Below are 12,942 nucleotides of genomic sequence, written 5' to 3'. Positions count from 1 at the left end.
ATGCCCACAGGTCAGAGGGCAGGACAACAAGGAAAAGGGTGGAGGTCCCTGAAGTGAGGTATGTGACGACAATGCAGACACGGCAACTCCATCTCACCCTTCCCCCATCATGCACGGGGGTGTATGTCCAGCCCTCTCCTAGAGCCCCACAAACCATCCCAAGCTGTGGGTGCTCCGTGACCTGGCTGTCATCACCCTTCTTGAGGATCAAGAGAAGACACCCTCGGTCTGTTGGGATGCTCTCAGTTGGGGATGCAATGCTGCAGCCTTGACTAAGGTTTCCTGGGATCAGCATGATGGAGCACAACATACTTGTTAAAGACATCAATGTTTTGTATACAAACACAGGTATCTGTGGATTGTCTTAGGATTTCCTCAAATCATAGACAGTGTAAAAAAGAAAAGACTCAGATTCCATCTCAAGGGAACTTAACACAGGTTACTTTTATGTTAAAAAAAAATCAAGGAAGTTGTCGTCTACATCATTTTGGTTTCTTTTAAACATAATTGAGGTTATGCTATTGCTGATCGACACTGAGTCCAATGACAGGTACTCTGTCACTAGTGTGGGGCTTTGTCTTAAATCTGGCCTTATCATGTCCTTGTGCCAAAACCCTATTGCTCCTTCTCTTGCTCTCCTCTGCCTTCAAGGCAGCCATATTCAGGGTTAACTGCAGATATGAGCCTCTGTCTAGAATGTTCTTGGATGAGTCACTGATAACATAGGAAGCTAGTGCATGCAGGAGGAGAACAGGTTGCTTTCTAATGACAAGAAGGAACAGTGTCGTTAGGGTCAAGATGGCGCCTTCCCTGAGAAGCCTGGGAAGCCACATGGGTGTTAAAGTCAGACCCTTTTGGACTACAGGTTCCTCGGGATTCCTAGGTCTGGGCCAGCATGCTAGCCAGGAGCTCTTTGAGTTAGAGCATCATGTTTTAGCCCTGTAATCATCAGTAATTCAGGGAGAATGGAGAATGAGCTGCAAAGATCAATGTTCACTGTCTATCAAGGAACCCATGCCACAAAAACTGCATAGATTTTCCTCTGACACTAGCTGTGGGCAAAAGTGTCAGGATCCACAGAGAGACTGACAGAGGAACTCTCATGGGTCCTTGGAGAGTAGTTCACCCAAGAAAGAAAACAGAGCAAGTCTAGACTGTATGATATCAGCTGTCTTTAGGCAAGATGGGTGGCTCAAGTATGTTAAGAATGTGAGCAATTAAAGGGACACCTGGAAGATGAGGTCAGTGCTCAGTCGGGGTGTGTGGCAGGCAGGCAAACTGAACAGTTGCTTAATGTTTAGGAATCATACTGTGAAAGTTCGGGACACACATGACTCAATCCTGTTGCTCGCCCACACTTTCAAGGCAGCACACTGGACCCGTTGTCCCACTTCAGGGGATTAGAGCATCAGGAGAGGAACCCTTGTCCACAGCAGCCCTCCAGGGTCAGCCAACTGGATGCTGAACTTGTCCTTGCTGCTGCCTGCCACCATCAGAGTATTCAGGGTGACCCCAGATTCAGTGGGACCAGAAAGTAATGTCCCATCAAACAAATCACCTTTTCTTCCCCAGTGAGGAGGGAGGGAATTTGGACACACAGTCCTGGGAATCTCTGCTAAAGGGGCTGCATTTTGTCATTTCTTTCTCGTTGACTAATGCACGGTCAGGCCCTGAAGCCTATGATCGGAACATTTCCTAGAGCTAGACTCCTTTACTTCAAGATCAGTGAAAGTCACCCACCGTTCAGTTTTCACTTGTAAGTATGGCAACCAGAACAAACAATGCTTTGGGCAGCTGCAAGTTTTGTTTCTGAGTACCTCCAGGGTCAGGTGGGTCAGCAGGTTCCCCACTCTGTGTCATATTTCCGACATGCTGTAAAAGCTCGTTTCAGCCCTTTGTTCTTTACTCTGTGCATGTCAGGCCCCCAGCTCAGCTCATGGGACACTGAGAGCTCTTGGGACATGGGCAAACAGGACTGAAACAGCAATGGGCCTGGTATCACCAGGGACATCTGCAGTCATTTCTATCTACCTGCCCCTAGTTCTTCAAACTGAACCTGTTCCTGTTCAGCTGTGGATTCTACTTAGTGTGACAGTGAAATGTGACCAACCTTATAACACAGCTTCATAGCATCTTCTATAAGACCAACTCTTGAAAACCGAGTAATCATCGAGCTACCAAAATAAAGCCTATGCCAGGGTGAGGGGCATACGGGGGATGGGAGTGGGTGCCACTCTCTGAAGAGGAGAGGGAATGGGGGAGGAACTGTGGGAAGGGAAGACCAGGAAGGGGGGCATTGATCAGAATGTAAAGTGAATAAATTATCTCCTATTGTTTTACATAAATTATGATTTTAAGTTGGGAGGCATTCTCAACTCTCCTCTGCAGGCTGAGGGCCACAGATTGGATACACTTCGCACTTTTAAAACTGTTATGTTTGGTTTGATGTGTTTTCCCATCAATTGATTCCTCTAATTAACAACCCTAATAATCACCCCTCACTCCTGTTTCAGGCTGGGTTCTCAGCATTTAGCACTCATTGATGGACACAGAGACTCAGTCCCTGACCCCAGGGTTCCTGGTGAAGCCACTGATCTGATCAGCGTGTGGTCCTCAGCCTGGCAGTGCAGCAGCAGTGAGAACCCAGGCCCTCAGCAATGCTAAGTTCGCACCTTCACCTCCCAGTCGCCCCGCCCTCTCTGTTTCAGGCTTGGCACCATCACCTGTGATTCAGAAACCCTGGTTTAGAGAATTCGAGAATTCCCCATAGGGGAAAAATACTTGTGTAAGAAACAGCCTCTCAACTTCCCAACATTGGACTGAAAGAAAAAAGATGTTCTGCTCAAAATTTTGGCAATGTTCTGAATCGATAAAGATTGAAATATACAAGGAGATGAAAAGAAAATATGAAGTTAGAAAATGTGTATTTCTTTTTCTCTCCAGGGAAGGGAAAATGTGGAAATTGTTTATCAAGTATGCAAACATAGTGGCTTCAAACTTAGCTGTATGTTTAGGATTTTCATCACAGAGTTCTTGGGTCTTCCATTTACACACAGATAAGATGTTCCCGGGGTTCCTGGGAGCCAGCAGCCCCAGGGCTGGAAGGCAGGGAGCCAGCAGGGGTCAGAAGGCTCAGTTGGATGCTTGCTGTGGCCAAGCCAATGACAGCAACTTTGGAGGAAGACTGTTCAGTGGAGAGTCTGGACCATCAATTGCTTTGCCATCTTCCTGCAGTTTTTCCTGCATGTCCACTGAACAGTCTGCTGGTGGCACAGACTGGCTGTACTCTGTGTGTGCTCCCCTCTCTTTCTCTACCATTGCCGCAGGGTTTCACAGTTGTCATTTATGAAGCCAACAGTGTCATCTGTGACACAGCTGCTGACCTCACATAGTCAATGACCTTTTCAAATAACATGTACTACCCTGGTCCTGCTCTGCCAAGCTTTGAAACACTCATCGCTGACAAGTGAAGTGAGAAAAGTTTAACGGTGATCACGTTTAAGCTGTTCCCAGCCCCCAACAGCATGGCAAACACCAGATCCTAAGTCCTGACTGAAATGATTTAGGTCAGCGTTATATACGGTGGTACACCATAGCCTGAGAGGATAAACAAAACCGTTTGAGTCTGACCCCCGGATAACAAATCAACACAACATGCCTTAACTGAGGTAAGACTAAACCTGCTTGTAGTGGAGGGTCAGCCAGTCACAGACCATCCATTACTACCTGAAATTTTTCCAATTTGAAAAATTTCCCCAGATTATGGGCAGGGTCACAGTTACAAACGCTTATGAAAAACATACAACATAAGCTATTTCTCACCCCTTAAAGGTTATGGTATTGCATCAACAAATGAGTCACAGTGAATATAAACCATAGTCAGTTGATACAAATGACTCATTAGACAGATCAGGCATTTCAGATCCACCAAAACTATCGAAGAGGTGCAGTAGCTTTTGGTCAAGTAAAGTATTGATAAAACTCTACACAGTCCAAGAGCAAAGCACAGACTGTAGAGTTGATCACTGCTGGGGCAGGGATGGAGCATCTGGATTGGTCAACTCCACCAGTCATGAGGGTCACACAACTGCAAGACCTGTCTGCTTCTTGGGCTTTGACCCTAGCACCTATTCCTGCAAACAGTTATTGTCTCCCCAGGAAAAACTGTGAAGGCAGATGCTGCTTTGCTTGTAGTGAGTAGTGAGTTTGCCTGGCTCTTAAGTCTTTAGAAACTTACATACATGAATGTGGTCACCAGGCTGAAGAGCTAAGCACAGGCCCTTGTGAGGTTTTAGTGTAAAGCATCCTGCACGGGATTGGGTGTTTCAAGTTTTAGAAGATAGGGCCTAAGGAGAGAAAGTGGATTATGAAAGTGGGTTTTGGGCTGTGCCTCTGTCTGGCTACTAGAATGAAGCAGTGTAAAAGGATTGTCCTGAGCAGATGCAGGCCAGAGAGGTGGTTGGATGTACATCAGTGGCATGCTGGCCTCAGCAGCTCTGTGTTTACCCAATCTGGAAGTAGCAAGCAGTGAGTGAGGAGGCGGAGCATATGAGTGATGGACTTATGGAACCCAATCAGTGAGTGAGGAGGCGGGGCATAGGTGGGTGATGGACATGCAGAACCCAGGGCCTGAGAAACAGAAGCCCAAGGGACTCAAGTACCCAGAAGTCAAGTAGAAAGGAGACACAGAAGGAGGGCAAGCCATAGGAAGGAAGTGATAGGAGAAGTGAGGCCATGGGTAAGGAGAAGGGTGGAGATTCTAAAACCCCTAGAACAGTTGTTCTCGACCTTTCTAACGCTGCGACCTTTTAATACCGTATCATGCTGTGGTGACACCCAACCATATAATTATTTTTACTGCTACTCCACAGTTATAATTTTGCGACTGTTATGAACCGTAATGTAAATATTTGTATTTTCTGATGGTCTTAGGTGACTCCTGTGAAAGGATCATTAGACTCCCAAAGGGGTCACGACCCACAATTGAGAACCACTTCCCTGGAGGAACCCTGGAGACTCTCAGGTCAGGCTGCTCGCTCTACTCTAGGGCCCAGGCCCCACGTGAAAATCCCCATCTCATTTTCACAGCCTCTTGGTTAGCTATAAACCAACCACTGCTGATTTATTATGGATCTCATACTTTTTCCATTCACACCCATCTCTGGGGATCTCTGCCCAGGTTTTACCAAGAGTATTACATTTCCTTACAGCTGATGGCATAAACATTTACAATGATACTCAGGGGCCCAGTAAGTTTCAGCAGTATGTGGAGCCCATTCTCAGTAAGCCACACCCACCCTCGAGGGGCCACCCACATGCAAGAGAGGAATACCAGGAGGGCTCAGTGGGCTTTAGGGAATGCACCCCAACAGGGAGCTAGCTGCACCTTCCCAGTGTGAGCCAGCCATCAACATCAGCATCTTACCTGAGACCAGGGTGAGGCAAACCAGCTGCCTCTTGGGGAGCCTGAAGCATCATACGGAGGATGTTTGGGGCAGGGAATCAGGCCGCAGGCCCGTTCCAGCTCCAGGTCAGGCTTTGGCAGATGCAAGCATTTCTTCGAGGCCAGCTCTCGATACTTTCCGGAGATGTACTTCTCAGCACACCTGAGAACTCTCTGTTGTGTTCCCCCCTGGCATGTCACAGAGCACTATGAAGAAGAGCACAGAGAAGGGCATTTGAGCGAAATCAATGAGCAAAGTATCCCCTGATAAAACTGTTTTAACACTTATATAAATAAAGATGTTTCATGGCTTGGGCCTGGGCATTTAAAAAGATGTTACAATCTGAGGTTGGGTGTCTTAGCACGCGTTTGGGTGTTGTGGCACACGGATAGTGTTGTGGCACGGGGTTGTGTGTTGTAGCATGGGGTTGAGTGTTGTGGCACAGGGTTGAGTATTGTATCACAGGAACTCCTGGCTTGTGGGGCTAAGGCAGGAGGATGGCAAACTTAAAACCCTGCCTCAAAACAAGAACAAAACCAGCAGAGCATAGAAGCATGGCATTATGGGTAATAAATAGGGGCGGTCCAAAGAGAAACCACATGGGGATGACTGCAGACATTTTACTGAAAAGTATTGTCCTGTCCCTGATAACATCAGAGCGATTTTATGAGCAAAGACGTGGAATGAATCACAGCTCCCTGCATTGCCCCCACACCTCCTCTGCAGATACAATATGAGCCCCTAGAGTATTCCCAAATTCAGAAACCTTCCCTAGAAACCTGAGTGGTTCCTGGAAAGAAAGCAAGCAGGCATGGGGGGTGAGAGCATTTGCTCCCTCTGGGATTCAGGCCAAGCTTGAGTGGTCCTTCAGCCCAATCCTTGTATGAGCAGAGAGGCCCGGACAGAATGACATGTGGACAGAAGTGACTGAAGCATTTGCTAAGCAGAAATGGCTTGTGAGAGCAACACCCTACCGAGGGCCAGTGCTGGTGTTTGCAGCCAGGAGAGAGAGCGCACTCTGAGAGAGTGTCGGGGGAGGGAGGGAGCACATGATTTTTGCAAGGATAGATTGGCAATGCTGGGCAGCCTTAGGAGCATTGTGCCAAGGTGCCAACAGCAGATTTAAGGGAGTGGAGGTTCCCACACTCACTGCCTTCTGTGACCCCTTAAGCCGAGGCAGAGTCTCCACTGGAAGACAACTCTATGCTGTGTGTGTGTGTCTGTCTGTCTGTCTGTGCATTAGTGAGTGTATATATATATATATATATATATATATATATATATGTTCTACATGTATATGTGTGTGTGAGAGCGTGGTGTTTTAAATTCCATGTCAAGGATCTTCTCGCTGGACACAGCCGAAAGAGTAAGCAGCCTAAGTCTCCTGCCCTTCTTCACACGCAGCTGCAGAGGTTTGCCCAGCAGATTTTCAGCTTTTTCAGTATCCATTTGCCCTGGGTGAAAGGGAACATGGGCTCTTGACTAGCAGCTGTGAGCTTACTTTACGCAGCAAGCAATGCTGCATTTAGTGGTCAGTGACAAACTGTCTCAGATGCAAAGCCCAGGGCTCGTCTTACTCCCTAGCAAAAGCACTGCTTAAGGTGTGTGTGGGGGATGGGGCACCTTAGGTTCTTCCCTGAGAAGGATGAGCATGACTAGGGCCAGGAATAGGGCCAGGACCAGGAATTGGCTTCCCTTCTCAGCTGCTGCAGGAAGGTGGGGGTTTGACCTTGGGGAATAGACTTTTCTTTTCTCTTTCTTTCTTTCTTTCTTTCTTTCTTTCTTTCTTTCTTTCTTTCTTTCTTTCTTTCTTTCTTCCTTCCTTCCTTCCTTCCTTTCCTTTCCTTCCTTCCTTCCTTCCTTCCTTCCTTCCTTCCTTCCTTCCTTCCTTCCTTCCTTCCTTCTTTCTTTCTTTCTTTCTTTCTTTCTTTCTTTCTTTCTTTCTTTCTTTCTTTCTTTCTATCTCTCTCTTTCTTAAAAAGTCTATTTTATTTTACTTTATTTGAGTATACTGTAGCTGTCCACAGACACACCAGAAGAGGGCATCAGATCCCATTAGAGATGGTTGTGAGCCACCGTACAGTTGCTGGGAATTGAACTCATGACCTCTGGAAAAACAGTCAGTGCTCTTAACCACTGAGCCATCTCTCCAACCCCTCTTTTTCTTTTCCTTTTTCTTTTCTTCCTTCCTACCTTCCTTTCTTTTTTATGAGAGAGGGAGGGAGGGAAGGAGGGGGGGGGTGGTATTTTCTGTGTAACAGCCCTGGCTGTCCTGGAATTCAGAACAATGATTTCTGAATATGCTATAAGGACAGTGCATCCTTGACTGGTGTGTCAAGATTTCTGAAGCCCTTTAGGTCTCACTTAGGCCAAAGCTAGTCAGGAAGTCTTTTCTCTCTAAGCTCATATCTCCTGACTCCTCCTGTGTGGGGTCTGGATATTTACAAGCAGCATGAATGAGGACACGCCCTTCATTTACACCCATGCTGTCGTTGGTTTCACATCCAGTGGTTCAGGACATGGAACCTAAGCTGGCTGACCATCAAGACCATCTGTGTTTTCTGAATTAGCACATTTTCTCTCTAATCTGCCCAAGGCTTGATAAAGGCTACCGATATTCTTCAGTTATGGGCATCATTGTGAGGAAGGATGGGACATGGAGGGAGGTTGGCACAGATGCCAGCGAGGGGGAGTGATATGAGAGGATGAACCAGGGCAGTGACTGGCTCAAAGCATAGGAAACTGGACAGTGTGAGGAGACACAATGAAAGCAGAGGAGGCAGAAGCAGGCAGCTGGGAGAGTAGAAGTGGACCCCACTCTGAGAAGATCTGGTGAGCATACCTGGGACCAGGCAGATACCAGCCACTGTAGCTTCTTGTGCTTGTGGCAGCGCTTGAGCAGGCAGATTTCATGGGTCCGAGGCTTGGGTTCTGAAGTGCAGGCAGTGTCATGCAACAGCTGGGCTCGAGCTGAGGGGTTGGTGCTCTTGCAGGCCACTGTCCTCTTCCTCCACCCCTTGCCACAGGTCCGTGAGCACTGCATGAGAGAGCAAGTGGGCAAAACTTTCAGTGAAGGCGTTCCACAGTGTGTGGTCCAGTCACCACCATCCCTTCTCAGCCCACCTGGTTACCTCTGCCCAGGGCCCAGTGCTCCAAGCAGGTGGGCAGCTTTGAGAGTTGCAGGCTTGGTGAATGGGGGGCTCGGGCTGTGGACACAGGCTGGCTGGGATGGACTCGTCACGGTAGTGTGCCCTCCGTGTGCACCACACGGGCCTGCTCTGGGTGCCCCCACCACATGTCCGGCTGCACACGCTCCAGTTTCCCACAGACCAGCTGGCAGGGGACACAGAAGGCCACAGTGAGGGAAGGGATGGTGTCCTGGCTCCAAGGCAATAGACACATGGTGACAGAAGCCCATGGTTTTCCAGTGACAACTCACACAAATGTAGTGCTTTCTGGCCACAGTTTTCATAGAGAGGCCATTTGGACTGGTGCTGGGTTTGCCTCTCAAACTTTCAGGGCAATCTGGTTTCCCTGTACTTGACAATAACCCACCTTAGAACAGATCTCCGATCTCCCTCTAAACTCTTTTTTTTAAGTTAATAAAAGTTTTAATGAAAGTTTTAATAAAAATAGAAAATGTAATAAATTTTAATAAAAACAGAAAGCTTTAATAATTTCCCAAATAAAATAACTTTGAGCTTATATGTGCTCAGCTTCAATAGTCATCCATTAACAACTGACCTTAACTTATATAACACTTGCATGCAAATTTTACTTGTATGCAAATGAAATGCAGCTATTTCAATATAAAGTTTGCGTGCAAATTCCAGACAATTATTTCTATGTGCATGCCTTGAAGATCCAAATTCTTTGTGTTAAAAAAAAAAACATAGCCACAGTACCATTCTGGTGTCTAACATATGATGGTATTTAACTTGTGGATATGGGGTGAGATATTGATGGATTGGATGGGTAGTGTGTGTGTGTGCGTGTGCACATGTATGTTGATAAGTACAATCACAATATGTTGTGTGAAATATGGAGTTCTCAAAGAACTCACTCACTTCTAGTCAATGATGGGAGCTGCTTCCTTACTTTCTTACCTCCTATAACTTGGTTTTGTTTTTGTTTTTGTTTTTTTCTGATTACAGGATTTTGAGCACACGTCTCGGTCTCTCTTAGCAGTTGGATAATTCAGATTTGATTGGATTTTCCCTGCAGCCATTCAGGCCATGGCGAGCCCTTTTGATAAGATGCTGTGACACACCCCATCATCTGTTCAGTCTCCTCACAGAGTTTTCTCCCAGTGCTACACTGGGGATTCCCTCTCCCTTTTTAAAAGCATCCTTGTCAATGGATGCTGGCTGGAGAAGGAAGATGGAATGGAGGTGGGTCCAAGTGCAGCCCAGTGGTGCCCTGCTAGGTTGGAGCTTAGCCCGACTTGGGTAGGAGGGCTTCACAGCCATGATGCTCAGCTGGTACAAGTGGGACCAAGAGGATCCACACTGCAGTTGGGGCTTTTGCCTATTAAGCCATCTTCTTGGATGAGTTTGGAACTCTTTTGACAGTCCTAAGGCTAAGGTGGTAAATCTGAAAGGAAGGGAAGCTGATGGCATTTCCTGGAATAAATAGGGAAACTTCCTCGAAGAAAAAGGTAAGCACCGCACCGAGCTGCTGAGAGTCGCATCTAACTCCATAACATTTTCAACCTCAGCTGTATCACCCTGCTTGGACTCAGTTTTGCCTGGAGGAGCCGTAGGAGGTTTTATTCCTGAAAAGATTCCATTACGCTGTGAAGCAGGCTGTAAAAGGCCAGTGATGTAAATTTTGAAACACATAAAAAGGAAATACACAAGGGGTCGAGGAACTGATCAAGTGTCAACTGTGGGAACATATCAGGTTCTCGGTATCAGCAAGATGAGTGCTTTTTATTACATGCTAAACAAATAAATGGCACATCCTTCAGGCGAGGGACCGTTGTCTGCTGCCGTGGTGTGACGGCTCTGCGTCTGAGTCCTCTTGGCTGCTCTCTGGCCACCTCTGTGAGCTTTCATGTTGTTTTTATGTTTTCCCATTTCTTACATTCACTCTCAGCCCTGCAGCCTTATAAATGGTAATTGCTGTCCACACTGGGGCTGTGAAAGGCATCTTGGCTGCTCACGGGCTTTCCGCACCTCCTCCCTAAGTCTCCTGTCTCCACCATCTTAAGCCACTCCAACCGGGTTGATCTGTTCTCTGCCTTTCTCCCCTAACTGCAGGTCATTAAGAAAAGCCTTCTGCACAGAGATCGTGCAGATTGTGTCAGCAAGTGCCAAGTGTCTGCTTTGCTTCATAGGGGCGGCTCAGGGGAAATGCCTTCATTCCAGCTTAGGGGTGAGCTGCAATCCTTCTTACTCCTCTGCTGACCAAGGGAGGGTTCCCCGAGCAGAGCTGACTAGGGACTAGCAGTGACTGCTTTGTTTGATTTGCCTGTCTTTATTGGTGGAAACCAGGAATCTACCCTTCCTGAGCCAGTCAGAGTTCCTGAAGAAGTAACAAAATTTTAGGCCTTTAGGACAAGGCTTGGGAATGTGACCTTTGTGACTCATTGCTCCAAGGTATGCTAATCATACCTTGATAGCGACATTCCTTCCTCCACCTACCTGCTTCCTGGGTTCAAAGAGTGTTCATTCAAAGAAAGTCACCCTGACCAACTCCGGAAACTGCCATGCAAATGTGCTATTGTTAGGGGCTCTTAGAAACTGAGAGTTAACCAAAACAATTACCAGGTATTCTCTGTGACTCTTGTGACTTTGCACTTCCTTGTGACTCTTAACTGGTATCTTTGGTATTTTTCCAACAACGCCCTCCCCACTTCCTTGAGTTGTGGTTTCTTCCTTTAAATACCCCCCTATACAGCTACTTGGGGCGCCATGGTCCTCTACCCCTGCGTGGTGTATGACCATGGGCCCGAGAACTCTCTCGAATAAAAATCCTCTTGCAGTTGCAGCAAGACCGTTTCTTGTGTGATTTGGGGTGTCGCCTCTCCTGAGTCAGAACGTGGGGGAGTCCTCACGTTGTGGGTCTTTCATTCCCAGGCAGGGAATGTTGCATCCAGCCTTCACTCTGGGGTCGTCTTCACGGGGCCTCTGTGTGAGGATCTCACCACTGCCGCGAGCTATAGAGAGTGTTGCTGCTTTCTCTCAGAGTGTAAGTTGTATTTCCTGGGATCATTTGCTTTACATTAAGTATCTTTACTGATCAACAGCTACTAATGTTTGGGTATGGAATGTCCCTAAAGGTCAGAGTGTTGAAGACTTGGTACCAGTCCTCGGTGCCTTTTCAATAGAGAGGGAATGTTAAGAGGTGGAGCTTGATGACAGGAAGTGAGGTCACTAGAGCATGCCCTTGAAAGGGATGCTGGGAGTCCAGGTCTTCCAGTCTCTCATCTGCTTCCGGGCCACTATAAGGTAACAGCATTCTCACTTTCCTGTTCCTGCTATGATGTCATGCTTCCCCATAAGCTCAGGTACCAGGGAAGCCAGCTATGGAAACCTCTGGAACTGTGAGCCAAAATTAACTCCTCCTCCCTTTTCTGCTGATTCATCACCTGCATTTGTTACAGAAGCAGAGCACGGACCGACACACCCGCTATTTGATGTTTCTCAGTTAAATACTCCCCCACCCATTATAAAGATAAAAATAACACGCGACTCTGTTGTCTATTGGCCCAGTTGGAGCTTCGAGATCCAGCATTCGGTTCTGTTTTCTAGATTAACCGTCAGTGGATGCTTTTGGGTGCGGTAAGCATAGGGAATAATGACCACACAAATCCAAGTCTCAGCACACCTGTAAGAAGCTGTGAGGAGAGTTGGGTACACATAACTGGACCTCATCTGAAAGATGGGGGACATGGAGGCTCCAGCCTGAGCATTTACCACCAGGTGAGTCGTTCACATTCCTGTGTCTCTAAGTTCTCTTTCAAGATAACAGCATCTGTCAGCATACTCACATCCCTCATTAAACCACTTTCTTCACACCTGTAAATGAGCCCTGATGAGCTCTGTGACACCTCCCATTCAGACCACATGCACGCTCAGCATGTAGCAGACGTGTGCCTCCAGCTGCTTCTGCGGTGGGAGAGAATGGGTGCTAGCCAAGCTCTGAGGCCACATGAAGCCCCAACTTCACATGCATAAGTCATTTGGGATCCACTGCCCTTTCTAAGCAAAATGTTTTAAGTACAACAATTCACATCCAGCAGCAGACACAGGCACTATGAGGAAGATGCCCTTTCCATGGGAAGTGGGAGAATAAGTTAATTTAGAGCATAGTAGGCTATACCATGGCTGGGGTCAATAGACGAAGGGTGGGGGAGAAGACAGATGGCCAGATGACCTGTAGATCTTTTTTCTTATCAGGTGATGAGAATTTAGGAATTAGTCTCTGCCAAAGGCAGATGCATTTTGTCATCATCCATTGCTCTGTGGAAGCCAGTGGACCTGCAAGGTAACCA

At 47.2% G+C, this 12,942-nt stretch overlaps 1 protein-coding gene across 4 annotated transcripts in view; it reads right to left on the bottom strand.

Annotated features, from left to right (window-relative positions):
- Positions 1–12,942, bottom strand: part of Adamts16 (ADAM metallopeptidase with thrombospondin type 1 motif 16) — a 119,432-nt gene that overhangs the window by 2,443 nt on the left and 104,047 nt on the right. For 3 of the 4 annotated variants that reach the window (XM_021180538.2, XM_085830965.1, XM_085830967.1), the window contains 3 exons: positions 8,576–8,777; positions 8,287–8,481; positions 5,426–5,650 (listed from right to left, as the gene is read on the bottom strand). In XM_021180538.2, the coding sequence (XP_021036197.1) occupies positions 5,426–5,650; positions 8,287–8,481; positions 8,576–8,777 (622 nt within the window). Of the gene's footprint in view, positions 1–5,425; positions 5,651–8,286; positions 8,482–8,567; positions 8,778–12,942 lie in introns of all 4 variants that reach the window. The other variant, XR_015045399.1, reaches the window with a different exon arrangement.

This window comes from Mus caroli, unplaced genomic scaffold, assembly GCF_978045245.1.
Source record: "Mus caroli unplaced genomic scaffold, Mus_caroli_1 scaffold_15, whole genome shotgun sequence".
NCBI classification, from domain to species: Eukaryota; Metazoa; Chordata; class Mammalia; order Rodentia; family Muridae; genus Mus; species Mus caroli.
Note: the sequence above shows the minus strand (reverse complement) of the source record. Positions and strands in the feature narration are given on the sequence as shown.